General features: G+C 36.8%; 1 protein-coding gene and 1 pseudogene across 13 annotated transcripts in view; one reads left to right on the top strand and one right to left on the bottom strand.

Annotated features, from left to right (window-relative positions):
• The window catches only part of AKT3 (AKT serine/threonine kinase 3), a 284,036-nt gene that overhangs the window by 12,659 nt on the left and 245,570 nt on the right, over nucleotides 1–25,807 (bottom strand). For 6 of the 13 annotated variants that reach the window (XM_055582158.1, XM_055582157.1, XM_055582166.1 and 3 more), the window contains 2 exons: nucleotides 23,824–23,911; nucleotides 20,418–21,632 (listed from right to left, as the gene is read on the bottom strand). In XM_055582158.1, the coding sequence (XP_055438133.1) occupies nucleotides 21,393–21,632; nucleotides 23,824–23,911 (328 nt within the window). In that variant the 3' untranslated portion in view covers nucleotides 20,418–21,392. Of the gene's footprint in view, nucleotides 1–20,417; nucleotides 21,633–23,823; nucleotides 23,912–25,807 lie in introns of those variants that run through there. The other 7 variants (XM_055582163.1, XM_055582165.1, XM_055582164.1 and 4 more) reach the window with 4 other exon arrangements.
• Nucleotides 17,329–20,627, top strand: LOC129653499 (zinc finger CCCH domain-containing protein 15-like; annotated as a pseudogene).

Here is a 25,807-nt window from a genome sequence, read left to right as displayed (position 1 = left end):
CAGGTTTCTTTTAACACAGGGAGCCCAGCCCCAGAGCTACTCTGATGAATACCACTCTGATGAATGGTGGTATTCATTCTGATGCTCTGATGAATACCATGAAGACAGAAAAATGAAAAACAGAACGACAGAAACTAGTATGTTTTATAAAAATTTTACAGAAACAAATACCCAATTGGCATCACTCAATGCACTTTCCACACTTACTGTCACCAAATTTATGTTAAATAGTCAGACAAAGATCTTTAAATTATTCTCTAGATGGACTATGCTTTAAAAAACCAAGGGGTAAGCAAAGTTAAAAGCATGTTTTCAAAATAAAGGACCGCATTTCAGTTTATAGCACATGTTATAAAGCATTTGAAATTTCTTTTCTTTTGAACATTCTTTCTTTATGCCCCCAATATACAGATATTCTAAAGTCTCTATCACTAGCAAGCACTCTTTCTTGGGAGGACTGAATCAAATTCAGGTTGCACTGATGAGCTGTTGCTAAGATAACAACATATTTCCAGCTGCTCTGTTAGGATGACTGGACACAAGCAAGCAGTTCACACCGCTGATGGGAATCGTCCCTCTTCCATTCATTCAAAAGTGCAATCTCACACTGCTTTATCCTCCTTCCAAAGACTTTTCAACATCTGACACATACACGTGTACATCACCATTACACCTCCTCCTCAATAAAATAAAAGTTCCATGAGAGCATGATCCTGCAAATCCCTCAATGGCATCATAGACATACAAGAACACCAACGGTGATAGTGACTGCAGAATTTGGGTTTTTCCTTCAAGAAAACAGAGGGATAACTGCCTCTCGTGCAGGCAACTAGAAGACAGGGATTTTGGTTGTACCTTTCTTTCTGATTCACCATTCTACAAATGTTCCAAAAATAGGTCTCACCCTTCTAATAAGAAATTAAGCACAAGAAATTCTTAGAGCAGAAAAGGCTTCTACTGAGAATGCAGACTAGGTTTTGCTTATCTCTGCCCACCCTTCCCATCTGTTTCCTTCTGAAGGCAGAAACTTAAATCTGCCTTCACATTAAGGGAAAGATGTTATCTTTTTAGATGAGAGAGAGAATGGCCACCTGAAACTTAAAAAAAAAAACCTGAAACGAACTTTATGCAGTTCTCACCCTACTACAGGGAGCTCAAACTGGGGCTCTATTCAAATATGATTCCACATTACCTGACCACCTCTCTCAAACGCCTGCCCACCCCTGCCCACCACTTTCTACCCTCACACTGCTCTCTCTTCAAAAACTTTTCAACATCCGATGCACATCTACACGCAGAAAAAATGCAGATTTACTGTTATCATAATTGTGTCTCCTCCCCAATAAAACCTAAGTCCCATGAGAGCAAGTCCTTGTAAAAAAGATTTATTGAGGCATGGTTGACATAAATTGTAAATATATCTTAATATAAAACTGTACAAAAAAGTATACAATTCCATGTTTTGACCTATGTATAGCCCCATGCAATAAAGATGATGAACTCACCCGTCACTTGTAAATGTTTTCTCATAACCCTGTGTAATCCCCTCCTCTCTTCTATTCACCTGCAGGCAACAGCTGATTTGCTTTCTGTCATGAATGATTTGCTTATATTTTCTCAACTTCTATGTATTTGGAATCAAATAGTATGTATTCTTCATCTGGTTGTTTTCACTTAGCATGATTATTTTGACACTCATCCACGTCACTGCATGTATTGACAGCTCATCCATTTTACTGCTGGGTAATTTTTGTTGTTCAGTCTCTCAGTCATGTCCTACTCTTTGTGACCCCATGGACTGCAGCACGCCAGGCTTCCCTGTCCTTCACTATATTCTGGAGTCTGCTCAGACTAATGTCCATTGAGTCGGTGATGCCATCCAACCATCTCATTCTCTGTCGCCCCCTTCTTCTGCCCTCAATCTTTCCTAGAATCAGGGTCTTTTCCAATGAGTCGGTTCTTCACATTAAGTAGCTTAATGTAAAGTACTGGAGCTTCAGCTTTAGCATCAGTGCTTCCAATGAATATTCAGGATTGATTTCCTTTAGGAGTGACTGGTTTGATCTCCTTGCAGTCCAAGCAACTCTCAAGTCTTCTCCAGCACCACAGTTCGAAAGCATCAATTCTCTGACCCTCAGCATTCTTTATACTCCCAACTCTCACATCCATACATGACTACTGGAAAAACCATAGCTTTGACTAGACAGATCTTTGTTGGCAAAGTAACGGCTCTGCTTTTTAATATGCTGTTTAGGTTGGTCACTGTTTTTCTTTCAAGGAGCAAGCATCTTTTAATTTCATGGCTGCAATCACCATCTGCAGCGATTTTGGGAGCCTAAGAAAATAAAATGTGTCACTGTTTCCATTTTCCCCCCATCTATTTGCCATGAAGTGATGGGACTGGATGCCATGATCTTCGTTTTGTGAATGTTGAGTTTCAAGCCAGCTTTTTCACTCTCCTTTTTCACCTTCATGAAGAGACTCTTTAGCTCCTCTTCGCTTTCTGCCATTAGAGTGATATCAACTGCGTATCTGAAGTTACTGATATTTTTCCCAGCAATCTTGATTCCAGCTTGTGATTCATCCAGCCCGGCATTTCACATGATATACTCTGCATATAAGTTAAATAAGCAGGGTGACAATATACAGCCTTGATATACTCCTTTCCCAATTTGGAACCAGTCTGTTGTTCCATGTCCGGTTCTAACTGTTGCTTCTTGATCTGCATACAGGTTTCTCAGGAGGCAGGTAAGATGGTCTTGTGTTTCCAGCTCTTGAAGACTTTTCCACGGTTTGTTGTGATCCACACAGTCAAAGGCTTTAAGGCAGTAAATGAAGCAGAAATAGATGTTTTTCTGGAATTCGCTTATTTCTTCTATGATCCAACAGATGTTGGCAATTTGATCTCTGGTTCCCCTGCCTTTTCTAAATCCAGCGTATAAAGCCTCCTCAGACAATCATTTTGCCTTGTTGCATTTCTTTTTCTTGGGGATGGGTTCTGTCACCACTTCCTGTATAATGTTACAAACCTCCGTCCATAGTTCTTCAGGCACACTGTCTATCAGATCCAATCCCTTGAACTATAATGGCCTAGTAGTTTTCCCTACTTTCTTCAATTTAAATCTGAATTTTGCAATAAGGAATTCATGATCTTGAGCCACAATCAGCTCCTAGTCTTATTTTTGCCGGCTTAAAGGTAACATAGATTATGGAACTTTAATTGCCATTTTAATAAAATAAATGTGGTTATCTCACATACCATTCTGTAATGACACACATGGATCAAAAGTACTGGGAACACAGGCCCTGATAGTAAAAACTGTCAACTATTAAATGCTTAGATTTGTCATAGGCACTAATCTGGTGCTATAGCTCCACCTCTTTAAAATAACTCAAGAAAGTAACTAAAATTAGGCAAAGATCCTGATTTATTTAATCTCTAATTCTTCTGAAAAACTGATTTTATGGTTTGTGAGTGTGTGTGTGTGCATGTCTGTGTATTCCAATATACACAGGTATTGGAAAAATGGGAATATGGAAAGAGGATTTATTTCAGACAAAACTAACAGATCTATGACAAACAAGATTTAGTTATATTATCTGCCAAGCTTTTCCATGCCAATTATCCTTACAGATGACCAGAAACTCAAGAACTATTTTTTATTTTTGCAAAATTACTATATAATAGTAATTAATGTCCATAATGTTCACTTTGATTTCATAAAAAAATGCACCAAGGGATCCAAGGTATCAGTCAGTTCAGTTCAGTCGCTCAGTCGTGTCCAACGCTTTGTGACCCCATGAATCGCAGCACACCAGGCCTCCCTGTCCATCATCAACTCCCGGAGTTCACTCAGACTCACGTCCATCGAGTCGGTGATGCCATCCAGCCATCTCATCCTCTGTCATCCCCTTCTCCTTCTGCTCCCAATCCCTCCCAGCATCAGAGACTCTTCCAATGAGTCAACTCTTCGCATGAGGTGGCCAAAGTACTGGAGTTTCAGCTTCAGCATCATTCCTTCCAAAGAAATCCCAGGGCTGATCTCCTTCAGAATGGACTGGTTGGATCTCCTTGCAGTCCAAGGGACTCTCAAGAGTCCGTATATATCACACTAATATACAGTTGTTATATCATAAATTGACCCCAAGAAAATGACTATTTTAGCTATGACTCTTTGTGAGTCATATTATATTTTAGCTATAACACACATTAAATATTTAATTAATACATCTGGAACTTAGAAGGGCTTTTGACTGTAGGTCTGTGGATAGGTGACACTATTCACAAGCATCCACAGGTACAAGGCATATTTGAAGATTTCAGGAATACTTGGAGAAGAGCTGCTATAAGCAAAGGTAAAAGTGTTCTCATTAGTGAAATGCAAAGGGCCTTACTGAATGCTTCTGTGATAGTGATGATGGGCAAACTGCATGCATTATAAATTCAGGGTTCACTAAGAACCTGCTGAAACAATTTATTCTTTATCCCTCCTCCAGGAGATTTCATAGGTATTGTCTGGCGGCAGCAGCAGTGTGGCAGCCACTCATTACTATTTCTGATTAGAAATGTTCAAGAACATGGGCAAAAGTTAAATGAGTATGTAAATTGGGGAGAAATTTTATATATATAGGCAATTTTCAACTTATAAACCAGCTTATATGTACATTGGAGAAAACCTAAGACTTATTTCAACAGACAGAAAAGAAAATTTAAAAATCCTATACAATGTGGCTCCCAGGCAGTAATATTAAAGTCTATTCAACCTAAAATACAGGAAAGCAATGTTAATAAGGCTACCAACCATTAATCATAATATGTTCATAGAAAAATTCATTTATATTTCTATGAGGATGACCAAGAACCTAGCTCCTTTGCTCAAGTTCCTGTAATGACAACCACCCTCTGTCATTATCACACCAGATCAACTCCCTAGAAAAGAGGCAGTGGTAAGAGAACTCCGAGGTTGAGGGGGACAAGGTTTTGGTGAGAAATGAAGAAAGATAAGTAGCGGATTTAAAAGCTGAGCATGAAAAGATGAAGTCTTTAATTTGCAGAAGAGAGGCAGAGAGGGCAAGCATCGATGAGAGAGGCCACAGGTGAACACATGCTTGTCTTTCCTAAGTTATATATTCAAGCTTCCCCTTGTGGATGTACACTAGGAGTTGAATAGCAGAATGGTAAAATTAAAAGAAATAAGAAGAAGCAGTACCACCTAACCTGGGAAGCTTTTAGTTAAATAGGACTTTAAATGATCTGAATGACTCCACAGGCATACTTTGGAGATATTACTGACTCTGGAACAGATCACCGCAACAAAGCTAAAAGAGCAGTAAGGAGAGCCACGAGAACTTTTTGGTTTCCCAGGGCGTATAAAAGTTATGTTTTCACTGTACTGTAGTCTATAATGTGTGCAATAACATTATGTCTAAATAACATTGCTAAAAAAATATTAAGTATCATCTGAACCTTCAGCGAGTTCTAATCTTTTTGCTGGTAGAGGCTTTTGTGTCCATGGGGGCTTATGTCTGCTGCTGACTGATGAGTGTGGTGGTTGCTGAAGGGTGGGGTGGCGTGGCAATTTCTTAAAACAACTATGAAGTCTGTTGCATCAACTGACTCTTCTTTTCACACATGATTTCTCTGTAGCACGCAATGCTGTTTGACAGCATTTTACCCACAGCAGACCATCTTTCAAAATTGGAAACAATCCTCTTCAATCTTACTGCTGCTTTATCAATCACATTTATGCAATACTCTAAACACTATGTTTTCATTTCAACAATCTTCATGGCATCTTCCTGCGATGGAGTAAACTCCATCTCAAGAAATGACTTTCTTTGTTCATCCACAAGAAGTAACTCCTCACATGTTCAAGTTTTAAAATGAGGTTACAGCAATTCAGGACTATCTTCAGGTTCCAGTTCTAATTCTAGGTCTCTCTCTATTTTTACCACATCTGCAGTTACTTGTTCCATGGAAGTCCTGAACTTCTCAAAGTCATCCATGAGGGCTGGAATTAACTTCTTCCAAACTCCTATTAATGATGAAATTTTAACTTCTTCATGATATGTTGTTAATAGCATCTAGAATGGTGAATCTTTTCCAGAAGGCTTTCAACTTACTTTGCCCAGGTCCAACAGAGAAATCTGTACAGCAGCTGCAGCCTTAAAAAATATCAATCAACTAATAAAACTTGAAAATTGAAATGATTCCTTAATTCAAGGGCTTCAATGGATGTGTCTTCAGTTCAATCGCTCAGTCGTGTCCAACTCTTCACAACCGCATGGACTGCCAACATGCCAGGCCTCCCTGTCCATCACCAACTCCTGGAGTTTATTCAAACTCATATCCATTGAGCCGGTGATACCATCCAACCATCTCATCCTCTGTCGTCCCCTTCTCCTCCTGCCTTCAATCTTTCCCAGCATCAGGGTCTTTTCAAATGAGTCAGTTCTTTGCATCAGGTGGCCAAAGTATTGGGAGTTTCAGCCTCAGCATCAGTCCTTCCAATGAATATTGAGGACTGATTTCCTTTAGGATAGACTGGTTATATCTCCTTGCAGTCCAAGGGACTCTCAAGAATCTTTTCCAACACCACAGTTCAAAAGCATCAATTCTTTGGCGCTCAGCTTTCTTTATAGTCCAACTCTCACATCTATAAATGACTACCAGAAAAACCACAGCTTTGACTAGATGGACCTTTGTTGGTAAAATTATGTCTCTGCTTTTTAATATGCTGTCTAGTTTGGTCGTAACTTTTCTTCCAAGGAGCATCTTTTAATTTCATGGCTGCAGTCACCATCTGCACTGATTTTGGAGCCCCAAAATAAAGTCTGTCACTGTTTCCATTGTTTCCCCATCTATTTGCCATGAAGTGATGGGACCAGATGCCATGATTTTAGTTTTCTGAATGTTGAGTTTTAAGCCAACTTTTTCACTCTCCTCTTTCACTTTCATCGAGAGACTCTTTAGTTCTTCTTCACTTTCTGCCATAAGTGTTGTGTCATCTGTGTATCTGAGGTTATTGATATTTCTCCCAGCAATTTTGATTCCAGCTTGTGCTTCATCCAGTCCAGCATTTAAAGGCAAAAAGATAGGACACTGAAAGATTAATTCCCCAGGTCAGTACGTGCCCAATATGCTACTGGAGATCAGTGGAGAAATAACTCCAGAAAGAATGAAGAGATGGAGCCAAAGCAAAAACAATACCCAGTTGTGTATGTAACTGGTGATGGAAGTAAAGTCCAATGCTGTAAAGAGCAATACTGCATAGGAACCTGGAATGTTAGGTCCATGAATCAAGGCAAACTGGAAGTGGTCAAACAGGAGATGGCAAGAGTGAACATCGACATTTTAGGAATCTGTGAACTAAAACAGACTGGAATGGATGTGTCTTAGCAGACAGGAAAAGATTAACCTTGCTGTACATTCCCACTAGATGGCTACGTGCATGGTAATGAGCAGTAGTAATATTTTGAAAGGAATCTTTTTATCTGAGCAGTAGGTCTCAACAGTGGGCTTAGAATATTTAGTAAACTGTGTTGTAAACAGATGCGCTGTCATCCAGGCTTTGTTGCTCCCTTTTTAAAGCACAGGCAGAGTAGACTTAGTATAATTCTTAAGAGCCTTAGGATGTTCAGAATGATAAAATGAATACTGGCTTTAATTTAAAGTCACCAGTTGCACTGTGCATGCATGCTCAGTCGCTCAATTGTCTGCCTCTTTGTGACCCCATGGACTACAGCCCATATAGCCTCTGTCCATGGCATTCTCCAGGCAAGAATACTGGAGTGGGTTACCAATTTCCTCTTCCAGGGGATCTTCCTGGCCCAGGGATCAAACCCACGACTCCTGTGTCTCCTGCACTGGCAGGCAGATTTTTTTAACCACCAAGCCACCTGGGAAGCCCCACCAGCTGCATTAGCCCCTAACTCAAAAGAGTCATTCTGTCCTTTGAAGCCTTGAAGCCAGGCACTGACTTCTCCTCTCTAGCTATGGAAGTCCTTGATGGCATCTTCCTTCCAAAAGAAGGCTGTTTTAACTTCATTGAGAATCTGTTGTTTACTATAGCCACCTTCATTAATGATCTTAGCTGGATAATTTGCTGCAGCTTCTTACATAGCACTTGCTCTTTCACTTTGAACTTTTATGTTATGTATGGAGACAGTTTCTTTCCTTAAACCCTGTGAAGCAACATCCAGTTTCAAGATTTTCTTCAGAACCTTCCTTACCTCTCTTGGACTTCAAAGAATACAAGTGTCAGGGCATGGCGCCAGATTAGGCTGTGGCCTATGGGAATGCCGTGGCTGCTTTGATCTTCTATCCAGACAAGCATTAGCAATACTGCTGTTTTGCATTCTTATCATTTGTATGTTCACTGGAGTAGCAGTTTTAATTTCCTTCAAGAACTTTTCCTTTGCATTCACAACTTGGCTAACTGGAGAAGAAGCCTCGTTTTGGGCTTATCTTGGCTTGCAACATGTCTCTTCACTAAACTTAATCATTTCTAGGTTTGGATTTAAACTGGGAGACATGCAATTCTTCCTTTCCCTTGAAAGGGTTATCAATCAGCCTTCTTTCAATAATGTTGTGTCTCAGGGAATAAGGAGACCCGAGAAGAGGGAGAAAAGTGGTGGAACGCCCAGTCTGTGAAGCAGTCAGGACACACAACATCTACTGCGCATCCATTAAGTGTGGCTCACGGAGCCTCCAAACAATTAAAGTAGTAATGTTAAAGATCACTGACCACAGATCACCATAATAAATACAATAATGAAAGAGTTTGAAATGTTTTAAGAATTATCAAAATCTGACAGATACATAAGGTGAGTAAATGTTTTTGGAAAAGTTGCACTGATAAGACTTAATAGGCACAGGGTTGCCACAAACCTTCAATTTGCAAAAACGTGCATTATCTGTGAAGAACAATAAAGTGAAGTGCAATAAAACAAGACCTGCATGTATTCCTTAAGAAGGACAAAGAAGTATGTTTGGAGGATCACTTATTAATGCATTTTAATTGAACTATAAAACATCTGCATTGAAAAACCGAAAATGAACTTTTTGGCCAACCCAACAGAATAAAGAAAGGATAACGTCCATATACAAAGCTAGTGGAAGGATTAAAAGACACAAGTGGTAAAGCCATCTATATCCACCATAAGCAGTTAATAGATATATACAACATTTAGATGTAAAATATGGTATTAAAAACAGTAATCACGAGGGGGGGAGAATACAAATGCAGGATTATTAAAGTACATTTGAAAGTCAGAGATCAGCAACTTGAAACAATTATATATGTATATGTATGGTAGTAATCTCCTGATAACCACCAATAATCTGTAAGAGATACACATACAAAAAATAAATCCAGACATAACACTATAGTCATCAAACCAGGAGAACAAAACAAGAAGGGGGGAAAAAAAAGACCTACACAAACACCCCCAAAACAATTTTAAAAAACAGCAAAAAGAATATACTTATTGATCATTACCTTAAATGTAAATAGACTAAATGCTCAATTCAAAAGACAGAGAGTGGCTGAACAGATACAAAAACAAGACCCATATATATATGCAGCCTACAGACTCACCTCAGATGTAATGACATAGACAGAAAATGAGGGGGCTGGAAAAGGTACTGCATGAACATGAAAATCAACAGAAAGCTGGAGTACAAATAGCTAGACAAAACAGACTTTAAAGACCAATGCCAGAGACAAAGGACATTACACAATGATCAAGGAATCAACCCAAGAAGATACACAGTAATTGTTAATATATATGTATGCACCCAGCATGGGAGGCCTTCAGTATATAGTGAACACATACATAGTGAAAGTTGCTCAGTCATGTCCGACTCTTTGTGACCCCATGGACTATACAGTCCATGGAATTCTCCAGGCCAGAACACTGGAGTGGGTAGCCTTTCCCTTCTCTAGGGGTCTTCCAACCCAGGGATTGAACCTAAGTCCTCAGCATTGCAGGCAGATTCTTTACCAGCTGAGCCACAAGGGAAGCCCAAGAATACTGGAGTGGGTAGCCTATCTCTTCTCCAGCAGATCTTCCTGACCCAGGAATCGAACTGGGATCTCCTGCACTGCAGGCAGATTCTTTACCAACTGAGCTATCAGGGAAGCCCAATACATAAGGCAAATAGAAGTAGAAATTACCAGGAACACAGTAATAGAGGTGGACTTTAACACACCACTTACATCAATGGACAGATCATCCAGACAGAAAATCAGTAAGGCTTAAAATAATGCATTAGACCAGATGGACTTATTCATTTATATATGCATGTATGTTTATGTACATAACTTTATAAAATTATATATTATGTATATAAATCAATCAAGTCCATCTGGTCTAATAAATTATTACACATAATAATTTGTATGTAGTTATATAGAATAATATACATTATTATATAATAACTAAATTTATCCCTAAATATTTTCTTCTTTATGATGTTATTTAACATGGAATTTTCTTAAATTGCTTTTCATGTTGTTTTTATCTAATGTATAGAAATATATTTTGTGTGTGATTTTATTAGCTTCAAGAGGTTTTTGGTGTATTCCTTAGTGTTTCCTACATACAAGATCATGTCATCTGTTAACAGAAGTAGTTTTACTACTTCCTTTTCCATCTGATTGCATTTTATTGCCTGTTCTTTCTAAATCCTCTGACAACAATTTCTAGTATTATGTTGAAAAGAAGAGCATCTTTTTGTTGATATGTTGATATGCTGAAAGTAGGCATTCTTGTCTTCTACCTTATCTTTGGGGAAAAGTTTTCCGAGTTTCATCATTTGAGTGTGTGACCTGTGGGCTCACAAATGGTTTATATTACGATAAGGAAGTTTCTTTCTATTTCTAGTTTTCTAAAGTATAATTTTGTTTGTTTGTTTTGGTTCTTTTACCATGAAAAGAGTGTTGAACTTTGTCAAAAGTTTTTTCTGTACCAACTGAGATCACATTTTTTTTTCTTTATTCTATTAAAGTAGGGTATTACATTGATTGATTTTAGTATGTTGAATTTTTGCATTCCTGGAATAAAACTCACTTCATCAGGACGTATAATCCCTTTAATATGCCACTGATTGGTTTGCTACTACTTTCGTGGGGATTAACTGGGGATCCTGTTGTGTAGTTCTGTTGCTGTGTGTCTGCATAACTTTGGAATCAGGGTAATGCTGCCCTAACAGAGTCAGCAAGCATTCACTACTCTTCAATTTCTTTGAAGAATCTGAGAAGGGGTGGCATCATTTCTCCTTTCAACGTTTGAGTAATTCTCTAGTGACGCCATCTGATCCTGCGTGGGCTTTTCTTTATAGGAGTTTTCAGTTTACTTTGTCCCTCTCAGTCCTTATTAGTGTTTGCTGCTAAGTCACTTCAGTCGTGTCCGACTCTGTGCAACCCCACGGATGGCAGCCCACCAGGCTCCCCCATCCCTGGGATTCTCCAGGCAAGAACACTGGAGTGGGTTGCCATTTCCTTCTCCAATGCATGAAAGTGAAAAGTGAAAGTGAAGTCACTCAGTCATGTCTGACTCCTAGCGACCCCATGGATTGCAGCCTACCAGGCTCCTCCACCCATGGGATTTGCCAGGCAAGGGTACTGGAGTGGGGTGCCATTGCCTTCTCCTATTAGTGTTTAGGTCTATTCAAATTTTCTACTGCTACTTGGGGGGCTTCCCATGTAGTTCAGCTGGTAAAGAATATGCCTGCAATGCAGGAGACCCAGGGTCGATCCCTGGGTTGGGAAGATCCCCTGGAGAACGGCATGGCAACCCACTCCAGTACTCTGGCCTGGAGAATTCGATGGACAGAGCAGAGGAGCCTAGTGGGCTGAAGTCCATGGAGTCGCAGAATTGAACATGACTAAGTGACTAACACATACTTCTACTTGAGTCATTTTGGCAGTCTGTGTGTTTCTAGGGATTTTTCCACTGCATACAGGTTTATCCACTATAGTAGTATATAGCTGTTGACATTATCCTCTTAACAATCCTTTTTCTTTCTGTAAAATCAATATTAATGTTTTTCCACCTGTGATTTTAATATTTTTTTCTCATTTTCTTAGCCAATCTACTTAAGAATCTGTCAATTATGATCTTTTCAAACAATCAACTATTTTTTGTTTTATTGACTTTCTCTATTTTATATTTTCTATTTCATGTATAGCCACTCTAATCTTAATGCAAAAAGCTGGCTAACTTAGATGAGGTGATGAAATTCACTTAAAGAAGTTATAACAGTCTTAAAACTTTTGCACCTAAGAACAGAACTGCAAGTTTAAAGCAAAAGTGATAGAACTAAAAGAGAATTAGTCAACACCACAATTACAGTTCAGGATTTTACTCATCCTCTCTCATTAACTGATAAAAGCAAGCAGTCAATCAGTAAGGATGTAGAATACTTAAAACTATTAACCCACTTGATCTAATTGACATTTATAGAACACTGTATATAACAAAGAAACACATTATTTTCAATGTATATGAAACACTCATCAGCAGAAACCATATTTTTTCATAAAATAAATCTCAAAATTTAAAGTATTTAAAATTATAAAAGTATTGTAGTTCTATCTACAATTCTGTTGTTGTTCCTTAACAACAGAATTAGACTAGAAACCTAAACAGAAGAATAGTTAACAAATCTCCAAATACTGTAAATCAAACAACATACTTCAATAATCTATAGAGTAAAAGAAGATATCATAAGGAAAATTAAAAAGCATCTTGAAATAAAAATTAAATCATAATATGACCAAAAAAACCTACATGATGCAGCTACAGCAACGCTTCAAGGTAGTAAAAGTACAACACTACAAGATCATATTATAAAAGAAGAAAGGATTCAAATGTACTCAGTTTTCAATGTAACTGGCTAAAAGGAAGAGCTAATTTATAAAGCAAGGTAAAAGGAATAGAAAATTAAAGCAAATAATCCATCAACTCAAGTGTCAATGAATTCAATAATTAGATAAAGTATTAAAATTCCTTGAAACGCATGTGAACTACAAAATCTTTTTGAAAATAAACAGATAATTAGAAATGCTGAACATACACTGAATAAACTGAATTTCTTTAGTCTAGGCTCAGATGACTTCACAGGACATTCTATTAACATTGAAAAAAGAAATACAGTAACTCTATGCAAACTTTTCCATAAAATAAAAAAGGGAACACCATTTATTTTTGGTGTCTAGCATTATTATCCTGATTCTAAAACCAGATAGTACATGAAAAGAAAAGTATAGCCCAATGCTCCCTATGAATATCAATGCAAAATCCTAAAATAAAAATACTAACAAAAATCTAGCAATATATAAAAAAGGCAATATACCATGATTGTTTAGAAGTTTATTCTAGGCATGCAAAATAGGTGTAATATCTGAAAATCTATGTGATTCACCATATTAATAAACTAAAGTAGAAACATTATACAATTATCTCTATGAATGCAGAAAAACGTATCTGACAAAATCCAACATCTGTTCATAATAAAAGTGCTCAGGAAATAAAGAGCAGATAATTTGAACCCGAGAGATGGCAAGCATAAAAAACCTATACCTAATATCATAATCAGAAGGGGAAATGTAAATACTATCTCCTCCAAATTAGTAATAATTAAATGTCTATTCTCACCATCTCTATACAACATTGTTCTGGCAATCTCAGTCAATGCAAGGAGGCAAGAAAAAAGGAGATAAAAGGCATACAAGTTGGAAACAGATGACACGATCATCTATATTATATAGACCTTAAAAAAAATGGCACTAAAACCAGTAAGTATGTTCAAACCTGGTAAACTAGTGAGATACACGTAACACCTCCACTAAAGACCTATTTACCTCAATTTCTTTTACTCAGTACATAATGTCTGACTTTCAATAAAAAAATTACAAAACATACTAAAGGGATAAAAATGTATATTTTCAAGATACAAAGCAAGCCTCAGATATGACAGAGAGAGAGATAGATGTTGGAATTATGAGACCAGGAATTTGAAGCAGCTATGACTATTATACTAAAGGCTTTAGTAGAAAAAGTGAACTAACAGAGCAAGAATAGGTGAGTAATACAAGTAGATAAAAGGAATCTCTAAGAAAGCATCAAAGGAAATGCTAGCAGCCAAAAACACTACCACAGAATGCCTTTGTCTTTGATAGGTTCACCAATAGTCAGAACACAGTCAAGGAAATAATTGGTGAGCTTGAAGAAATGTTAATATGCTAAGTCACTTCAGTCGTGTCCAACTCTGTGTGACCCCATAGACGGCAGCCCACCAGGCTCCCCCGTCCCTGGGATTCTCCAGGCAAGAACACTGGAGTGGGTTGCCATTTCCTTCTCCAATGCATGAAAATGAAAAGTGAAAGGGAAGTTGCTCAGTCGTGTCCGACTCTTAGCGACCCCATGGACTGCAGCCTACCAGGCTCCTCCGTCCATGGGATTTTCCAAGCAAGAGTACTGGAGTGGGGTGCCATTGCCTTCTCCAAGAAATGTTAATAGAAACTTTCAAAACTGAAATACAAAGAGAAACAAGAATAAAAAAGAACAGAATATCCAAGCATTCTGAGACAACTATAAAAGATGTAATGTACATGTAACAGGATTAAGGGAAGAGGAGGGACAGGAAGGCGCCGAAGAAATACTTGAAGCAAGAACAGTATTCCAAAATCAGTGCTAGGCACCATACTACAGATCATTTGGTCTTACATTTAGGTCTCTAATACATTTTGAGTTTATTTTTGTGTATAGAATTAGAGAATGTTCTAATTTCATTCCTTTACATGTAACTGTCCAAGGAAGACATACAGATGGCCAAAAGCACATGAAAAGATGCTCAACATCGCTAATTATTAGAGAACTCTGACTCAAAACCACAATGAGGTATGACCTCACATTGATCAGAATGGCCATCGTCAAAAGTCTACAAATAATAAATGCTAGAGAGGATGGGGGGTGGGGGGAAGGAACCCTCCCTCACTGTTGGCAGGGATGTAAAATGGTACAACCACTGTGCAGAACAGTATGGAGGTTTCTTGAAAAACTAAAATAGAACTGCATATGATTCTGCAATCCCACTCCTGAGCATGTATCTGGGGAAAATCACAATTTAAAAAGGTACATGCACTCCACTTTTCATAGCATCACTATTTACAATATCCAAAATATGGAGCAACCTGAATGTCCACTGACAGATGAATGGATGTACAAAAACGATGTAGCATACATATATACAACAGAATATTGCTCAGACATAAAATAATGCCATTTGTAGCAACATAGATGGACCCAGAGATTATCACACTAAGTGAAATAAGCTAGACAGTGAAAGATAAATATCAAATGATATTGCTAATATGAAAAACCTAAAAAAAGATACAAATGAACTTATTTCCAAACAGAAAGAAGACTCACAGGCATAGAAAACAAACTTAGAGCTACCAAAGGGGAGAAGCAGTAGGAGAGAGATAAATTATAAGGTTGGCATTAACATACACACTACTGTATATAAAACAGATAACCAAGAAGGATCTACTGTAGAGCACAGGGAACTATACACCTTATCTTGTAATAACCTATAAGGGAAGAGAATCTGAATACAAAGAAAACTATACATACACGTACAACTGAATCGCTGTGCTATACACCCAATACTAACAGGATATTGTAATCAACTATACTTCGATTAAAAAAAACTAATATGATCTAAGACTGTATTAATTGTAGGTTAAAAAAAAAAGTAAGGTGAAACCATGGTAACACTTATCAAAAGAAACCTGGAATAGCCATATTAATTTCAGACAGAGCCGACTTTAGAGGATCGAAAGTTATCATACAAAAAGAAACACTACATAATGATAAAGGGGTTAATTCTCCAGAAAGACATAATAATGCTTAATGTGTCTGCATCTAACGAGAGAGTTTCAAAATACAATAGCCAAAAACTGATTGGACTGTAAGGAGAAATAGATTTAATTCACTATGATAGTTGGAGACTTTTAACATCCCTTTATCAGTAACTGACAGATTCAGAAGGTGGAAAATTAGTAAGGACTGAAAAGCACCATCAGCCAACTGGATCGAGTTGATAGACTACCTCCTCCAACAATAGCAGAATACATATTCTACTTAAGCTCACAGAACATTTACCAAGAGAAACCATATTCTAGGTCATAAAACACATCTTAAAAGAACAGAAATTATACAAAGGTATGCTCTCAGACCACAAAAAAATTAAACTGGCAATCAGTAAGATAAATATATCTGGAAAAATTCCAAATAGAGATCAAATTGGAGAAGGCAATGGCAACCCACTCCAGTACTCTTGCCTGGAAAATCCCATGGATGGAGGAGCCTGGTAGGCTGCAGTTCATGTGGTCATGAAGAGTTAGACACGACTGAGCGACTTCACTTTCACTTTTCACTTTCATGCATTGGAGAAGGAAGTGGCAGCCCACTCCAGTGTTCTTGCCTGAAGAACCCCAGGGACGGATGAGCCTGGTGGGCTGCCGTCTATGGGGTCGCAGAGTCGGATGCGACTGAAGCGACTTAGCAGCAGCAACAGCAGAGATCAAATAATATAGTTCCAAATAACACATGGGTCAAATAAGATTTCAAGAAAATTTTAAATATATTTTTAAGTAAATAAAAATAAATACAACTCATCAAAGTTTGTGGGATGCAGTAAAAATAGTCTACATAGGAAAACTTACAGCGCTGAATCACACATTCAAAAAGAAAGCTCTAAAAGCAATCATCTATGCTTCCAGTTTAGGAAGCCAGAAACAGAAGAGCAAATAAAAATCTGAAATAATAAGAAAATAAATAAAAATGAGGGTAGAAATCCATAAATTTTAAAATTGAAAACTGATAGAGAAAATTACCAAAATCACAAGCTGCCTTTTTGAAAAGATCAAGAAAATTGATGAACCTCCACCACATTAAAAAGAAATTGTGTTCTATCAGGGCTTCTGGCATTTACAATAGTGTTTTGTGTACACAAATCCTATTTGGTACAAAAATTTTAATTTTTACATTAAAGATTATACTATTGCTCATCATGCCAAAAATGACTTCTCAGATTTAACGTTTATATGTTGAACTCTACTGAGCTCAAAATTACTACTGTCCACTTTTCGTGACATTTGACTGTTACACCTCTGTTTATCCTCTTATTTTATCCATGTATTCTGTGTAATTTTGTTTTAGGTGCGATTCTTATACAGAACATCTAGTTACATTTTGTTTTTAACCTACTTCAGGGTTTTAAAGCTTAAACCATTTGCATTTCATATCATAACTACCATGGTTTTGACAGCTGTCTGTGTTCTTTTATATCCTCAGTGCAATGCCTCACAATCAACAAAAGAGAGTAATTTTAAAGTTAAACTGTCAGAACATTTGGTAGATATTTGTGGCTCATTTTTCTCTGATCTGAAGTCTTAGACTGGACTACCATTTGAGTAGGATAAGGAGAGCGTCAATATGAAGCTACCTAGATGCATCTGTTTGGCCTCCTTCTTTTCTCTGTTGAGTGTTTATGTTGTACTTGTCTAACCTTGCTTTACTTCAGAACACAACAAAAAATCACGAACAGTGGCATAACTGCCATCAGTCACCAAATTCTTCATGCTGAATTTTTCAATCAGAAAATAGGAAATCACGATTCAGTCAAGGAAAGTGCCAGTGTAACTTTAATACTATTCCACCACACAAAGAAAAAGACACCAGATGGGAGCATGGGTCTCCATAAGGCGATGGAGAATGCGACTAGTAGTAAATATAAAGCATTGTTAGCACATTAAAATACAATTGTCTAAAGCTAAACAGAATTATGATATATTGTGATGGTTTATAATATGTGAAAGTAGAATATATGAAAGTGAAGAATGGAAGAGTAAACAGAAATATGCTATTCAAAGTGATATATAATATTAACTGAAGGCACAGTGTGGTAAGTTATACATACAGAAAACTCTAAAACAACTTCACAACAAAAAAACAAAGGAGACTAGCTAATGAGACTATAGCTAAGATACAATCAAAACAAAAATATTCAAAAGAAGGTAGATAAAAAAGGAATAAAATTGCAAGATGGCAGAATTTAAACCCAACTATGTTAATAATTGAATTAAATAAAAGTGGGCTGCACATTCCATTGGAAGTCATATATTAGCTAATGAATAAGGAAAAAGCCAAAGTATGGTGCAGTGATTAAGCCCGTGTGTTCCTCTTTCTCCTCCTACCATGGATACAGACCCCATGATGTGCTAAAAAGTCCGGCTGGTGCCAGCTGTCTCCATAATCCACCTTCCGCCTCCCCCAAACCTGCTAAGACTTAGAGAAGCCAAAAGGTGGAGTAGAAAAAGATTACTGGATGACAAGCAGTAAGAATTACAAGGGCTAAATGAGCTCTTCAAACCTGTAGTTGCTGCTCAAACACTAAGTAAAGGTACAGATCGTGAATCTGTGGTACATGCACCGGCGGAGCACCAGGGAGCTAAGTGTAAGTTCTCTCTCGACTGCAGTGAGAAAATGTGATGCAAGCAGTGAAGAACTTGAAAAATATACTATAGATAATTAGCATGAGAATAAACCACAAGCAGTGAGTAAGAAGCACAATAAGGCAGAAAAGAAAAACTCCAAAATTGAGAGTGTGCAAATACTTTCTCGAACTACTAGAAACAACAAACATGGCTGGCTTTGGGTATGCCATGGAGGGGCAGATATCTGCATGCATCATGACACACTTCCTTCTGGATTTATACTGTGTTGTTTATCTTTTTTAAAGAAAGAAGAGAATGCACAGAAAATGTCATTAAAAGATCTACTAGAGTGTTCTGCCCTAAGTCCAAATTCTGCCAAAATAAGTCCACAATCTTTCCTTATATGGAAGGAAAAGGCAAGAAAAGATGGATAAACTTGAGCAAGAAATGGAAAGAAGGACTTCAAAACAGGGTAGGCACGAGTTTTCAGTGGTTGTGAAATGTATGAATTTCGTCCTGAGCTGACTGATGATAACAAGGAGGAAGCAGACAATATCTGTTACACCCAGGGAACAGGTGGAGATGAGGGAGATGATTCAGTGAGGGATATAGATGAGACAGGTATTACTGTAGCCACTCTTCAAAGATTGTAGCACATACACTTCAGAAAGAGATAAAAACAAATTAAGCAAAACTTCCCTGGTGCCTCAGACAGTGAGGCATCTGCCTGTAATGCAGGAGACTCAAGGTTTGACCTTGGATGGGGAAGATGCCCTGGAGAAGGGAATGGTTACCCACTCCAGTATTCTTGCTTGGAGAATTCCATGGACAGAGGAGCCTGGCAGGCTAGAGTCCATGGGTTCACATAGGGTTGGACACGACTTAGCAACTAACACTTTCACTTTTTCATCAGCTACCAACTTTATTTAGATTTCACCAGTTTTTCCACTTAGGGCCCTTTCCTATTCCAAGATCCAATCTAGAATTCCATACTACATGCCACCTTAGTCCCTTCAGTTTGTGAAAGTTCCACAATCATTCTTTGCGTTTCATGAAGCTGACACCTTTAAACCTATCTGACCAATTATTTTGAGGTATATATCTCTCCATGCAGGTTTCTTCAGGTTTTCTCATGATCATACTGAGGTTATTCATTTTGAAGAATACTAGAAAAGTGATACAGCCTTCTCATGCTATCATATCATGGGTTACAAGGATTTTGCAACGTCTGCCAAGGTTTGTTTGTTTTTAATTCTAAAATTACTCTTTTAATCTTTGTAAATATATATTTTGAGAGAGATATGTGGACATGCAAATATTCTGTTTCTTATACTTTTACCCACTAATTTTAGCATTCATTGGTGAATTGCGTACAGCAATTTTTATTCTGGGGTTTTTAATGATAATTTTCTATTTCCTTGATTCCTTCTACCTTTATTAATTGGAATTCACCTATAATGAAGATGGGGCTTCCTGGTGTCTCAGGTGACAAAGAATCTGCCTGCAATGTGGGGGACCCAAGTTCAATCCCTGGGTCAGAAAGATCCCCTGGAGAAGGGAATGGCAACCCACTCCAGTATTCTTGCCTGGAGAATCCCATGGATAGAGGAGTTTGGCAGGATATAGTCCACGAGGTCTCAAAGAGTCAGACATGACTGAGCAACAATACTGCCACTACTTTAATGAAGACATGTCTCTTCTCAATATTTTATCTATTTGTTCAATCACTAATTTCACAGTATAGACTAATGGACATGTATCTTATTCTTTACGTCACATACAGTATTTGTTTTGCTATTGAAATTGTTTCAGCTTTCACCACTGGGAATTACTTAAGGTTGGTTCCTGTGTTCTATTAACATGAACCTTTCCATCTACCTTCTTTTTTTTTTTTTTTACTTTCTGGCACCACAAAATTCCTTGGGCTCTTTTACCTTCCCCATCCCAGCTGTGAGATCAACTACTTCTCCAAATAACTTTGATTCTTTTTACTGGAGAATGATATTTAGTAATGAATATTTCAGTGTTAGATATGATTAACGTCATATTTAATGGTAAACAGTGTTTTCTCCCTAGAAACAATGTTTTATCTCCTTAGAAACAAAACCAGGCTGTTAACTCTCATCATTTCTATTCCATATTGTAGAAAGGTCCTAGCCAATATAATAAAGGGAAAGAAATAAAATACATACAGATTGAAAATGAAGTAAAGCTTTTTATTTATATACAATAGTCATTTATTTAGATAACCCTACATCATGTACAAAAAAACTACTAAAACTAATAGCTTGTAGGATACAAGATCCACATACAAAAATCAATCCTATTTCTACTGGTAGCAAACAATATGAAAATAACATTTTAAAGTATCATTCACATCAGAAGACATGAAATACTTATGGATAAATTTAACAAAATATGAATAAGAACGAAACACTGAAAATTATGAAACATTACTGAGAGTAATTAAAGAAGGCCTAAATAAATGAAGAGGTCCAGCATTTTCAAATGCCAATCCTCCCCAAATTCTTCTATAAATTGAACACAGTCTCACAGAAAACTCCCAGCAGACTTTTTTGTATAAAGTTGGCAAACTGAGTATAAAACATATAGAAATTTACCTAGATAAATTCATATAAAACATCCTACCAGAGAATCTGAAAGACTGAAGACACTTCAAAGATCATAATTCCCTGTGGGTGTAAAACAACTTGCCCACTTCCACACAAGAGAGAAGCGGCGGATCTAGGATGAATGCCTCCACCTTCCAGTACTGAGTTATTTAGAGTGCTGAACGATGATGCTCACAGCTAAGATTGATTCATCTCTAACTTTCCCTAGGAAGAGGTTTCACTTTCCCCTAAAGGTGCTCATGCTCAGGCACTAGTCCTGTCTAACTCTGTGGCCCCCTGGACTGTAGCCTGCCAGGCTCCCCTGGTCATGGGATTTTCCAGGCAAGAATACTGGCATGGACCACCATTTCTTCCTCCAGAGGATCTTCCCAACCCAGAGCTCAAACCCGCGTCTCCTGCATCTTCTGCATTGGCAGGCGGATTCTTTACCACTGAGCCATCGCGGAAGCCCTTCCGCTAAACATACCAATATCTTCACACACATCTTCATCTGGAGAGTTTACCATGATACATATCAATAAGAAAATAGCCAATAATCAAGTCATAAATCTATAAAAACAGCAATTCTCCCAAAGCACTTTAGTAAAACTGAAAAATACCTGACCTTAGAGATAAAGAATAAGTTATGCATTTTAAAGATATAAGACCCCTCAAAAATGTTTGAAAACACAGGTAAATTCATGAAAATAGCTACTATATTAACATTCCTATAATTAATTCCTTATTTGTTGTAATACAATACAAACCCAAATAAACCCAATCATATTTCCACCATCTTTTAGAAAGAGTGTCAAAATTTAAGCATGCTGCTATGACATTGTTCTTCAGGTGTATGAAGATGGCTGAGAACATCAGGGCCATCTGACATCCAGGATACCACCCACACCCCCGAGTAAACCTGTAGCAAGTGTCAACGAGTAGAAACTGTGATTTTTGCTGTTGTGCTTCTTTATGCAGGATACTTAACATTTTTGCTCGAATTAAGCTGTAACTATTTTTATCTAAACTCTAACAATTTAAATTCATTTATTCACATACATCATCTAAAGCTATGTTTTCGCAGCTCCTCGCCCTGCCCTTCTTGCTGGTTTCTCCAGTTTCATTCACCACAAGGGAGCTGCCTGGGTATCTTAACAGTACCTTCACTCTGGGCATGCTGAGCCCATGGGGCAGAGACAGGATAAGCCTTGTTTCTTCACTGTGTGCTGGCTGGGTTCTCAGTGCATTCCTTAGGTGATGCCAAACTACAGTATTAACATATCCGACTCTCTGAATAGGACTGAAGAAAATCCATATTTTACCCCTTCTTTAAAGTTAGCAGTGCCATACCAATGCCCCACATTTTGTCTCCTAAGGAAATTTTTCTTTCTGTTTGGTTGTTGTTAGTGGGGGTGGAGTCCTCTTTGGATTTAGTTGTGGCTTATAACTTCGTGTGCCAAAGGAAACCTTTGATCACATATTATTTCTAGGTTCTTTTGCAGTGCAGTGACATGATAAACAGCAAGTGGTGCTTTAGGGGCTCTAGATGGATGCCACTCGTAAAGAATTCCATCAGTATTATACAGTAGGTATATAACTGTCTGCCTGAAGTTAATAAACACTGAGGATACTTAAGAATGATCACAGACTTCTCACAAGGTTTGAGAAGGATCCAATACTTACCTCGGTGCTTTATACATGGTAGGAACTCAAGAAATGTAAGTTTAACTGAAGTCTGAGTAGAGGTACCATAACATGGTGCCTGAATTTTAAACACCTAGTTACAAGAAATGCTTAAAATCACCACATTCCCTATTACTGTAACATAAATACAAAAATGGTGCACTTGTCTTACTTCCTCATAACTATGATATCACTCTGTCTTTGCTTTAGGGATTAACAGAGAAGAGTATTCGGCATAAATTAAGACACTGCATAAATGTTGCTGACAAATACATTTAAGAGAAAGACATGAAAACCTAGAATAAACTGAAATGGAAGGACTGAGTACATAAACTGACTAGGTAAGAATTATAAGCAAATGCTGAATAACATAAAAATTTCATAGTAAAATTTTCATATGACCATTTGAAAATCAAAATATCAAAATCACTGACTGTACTAACAATATCTGAAGTAGTAAAAATAAAATTTTAAAAATTTAAAAGATAAAAGACACAATAATTTCCTATTCCTAAACTTAAGTAAACACTGCAGTATTAGAAACAAGTACAGATTAGAGTAAAAATAAAATTATATGATTTGTAGCATCCATCTTGTAAGTCTTGAAGTTCTATTTCAAGTAAAAGAGAAGGCCCAAAGAAGACAAATAAATGTATTATTTTGTTAAATATTAAAACTAAACTGCTTTAAATTCCTTTCAAAAATAAGGAACTGTATAAATAAATATGAAACATTCACTTTAAAATGAAAGGTATAGAGACAAAGTTTCAAAATTGTGATTGTTTTGTTAGTTTTCCTGAAGAATAACATAACATTGGTGCCTTTATTTTTTCTGAATCAATGAAATGATGAGAAGTAGACTAGCAAATTATTGTGATAATAAAGAGAAAACTGATCACAATGAATAAAATTTCAAAATTCATTTCAGATGTAAAAACTTTCAATAATGTTTTGTGCTAAGAAGTTCAATATTCAATTAAATAATAGAGTAAAAATACAATATCATGAAGATAACCGACCTTTTTATCATACACATCTTGCCAGTTTACTCCAGAAAAGAAACTGTGTCTCATAATTTCTTTTGCATCATCTGGTCCTCCACCAAGGCTGTGAGAACAGAAATAAAATTAAATGATTATAGAACATTTGCATAAGCTGAATGCATAACTACAAAGCTTTTGTGAAATGTAACTTTCTGTGTGTAAATAGTTCTTGTGATAAATAGCCATAAAAATAAAAAGCTTTTGTTGTAAGATCTAGTTTTCCTAATACACTATTAATAAGAATTTGCCTTGGGACAGTATGGTATTAGAAAAAAGCACAAGTTTTGGAGACAAACCAGAACTAGGCAAGCAGCTCTAGAACTTAGCAAGTGTATGACAATGAAAAATTACTTAATCTCAGTTTTCTCATCTGTATAGTGAGAATAATAATACCAGCATGGAAGATTACTGTTAGGGTACTTGTTATTTCTAAATGTTAAGTATTTAGAAATAACAAGTACCTAGCACAATAAATAATAGCTATTGTCAATTCTCAAGCCAAAATTATTTTAGAATGACTTTAGTCAAAATGCACCCTTGTCAACATAAATTCTGAAAAGACTACATAATGGTTAGAAAAAATAATTTAGAGAGCACTGCTAACAGAAGCCAATAAATTGCTTTCATATTTCAAATGAATTTTCAGAGAAGTGAGAAAGTTAATATATGAAATATCACTGCAATGGAATCTGCTATACAAGTTTTAATATAAATTAAAAATTTAAAAATACCCTCACCCCATCTTTGAAGGTACTCTTATTCAACTGATACCTGACACAATCTGAAATTCAGGTGTTGTCTCGATTTCTCCATTTCATACAGTACATACTAGTCACATGAAGAAAGGATGAGAGAGACAGAAAATAACAGAGGAGGAAGTAAGATGGGAGGAAAAGAGGAAAAAGAGAAATAAAGAAAGGACAGGAAAACAAGGAGGAAAATAAAACAAAGGAAATCTATTTTTAAATCTGAATTTGATAGAGCAAGTTCTATTTGATTTTACTCATTGTTAGGAATGATACATGCTGGTAAATGCTTAATCATCAGCTATCTTGGGAAATTATAAATATATAATGCATATATGTATTATTAGATTTATCGATAGAAGATGTGCAGAAGCAAAACATTATACAGTATTTCCAACCTCAAAATATATAAGTACCCTCAAAAGTACAGAGAAGAGTAAAATTTAACAACATTATCGAAGAGTGATGAGTTTTGAGTATTTTCTATCCTTGATTTTAATGTTCCTGGTTTAATTGTAAGTTTATATAATTTAATTTTTAATAATGGCTGTTTTCAACAACCAGCTCACAAAATTCTTAATATTTAACAACTGGCTATTCTAAGCTGGTACCTGTCAACTCTCAACACACCACTGGCTAGGAAGAAAAGCAAATATGTCATAGAAAATAAGCAATTCTACAATTTTAATGAATTCTGGTTATTATTAGGTATAAGGAATACATCACTAGGAAGAATCCAGGATCCACTGTCAGAATGGAAAAACAAAACAATTAGCGGATTTCTGAATATCTGTAGTGATGATCCTATGGTTCCCAGTATCCAGGTCTTTTATCCTAAGATCCATACAGAATAAATCACCCCTCTGACTGGAACTTTCAGATTGGATCAGATCATAATAGTTATGTTCATATGTGGGACTCTCAGACTGGCAACTCTGTATTTAGTAACACTCAGCACTGGACTTCTGGCCTCATTCTTTTTTATTCTATTTCAAGTTATGTATGCCTCTCCCCTGGTAGAATGCAAATTCATTTGAGGGGCGAGTTCAGTACTGGATTATCCAAAAAGTGTTTTAAGCCTGTGATTAGGAAGCCAGAAAAGCAGAAACACCAAAATACTTGCTTCTGAAAGAAGTATTTAACATTTCAGAGTATGCATCAAAGTAGTATGTATGAGAAAAATCAGAAGTTCATTATATTTTCTTTTTTATTAT

Source organism: Bubalus kerabau, chromosome 5, assembly GCF_029407905.1.
Source record: "Bubalus kerabau isolate K-KA32 ecotype Philippines breed swamp buffalo chromosome 5, PCC_UOA_SB_1v2, whole genome shotgun sequence".
In the NCBI taxonomy this organism is placed as follows: domain Eukaryota; kingdom Metazoa; phylum Chordata; class Mammalia; order Artiodactyla; family Bovidae; genus Bubalus; species Bubalus kerabau.
Note: the sequence above shows the minus strand (reverse complement) of the source record. Positions and strands in the feature narration are given on the sequence as shown.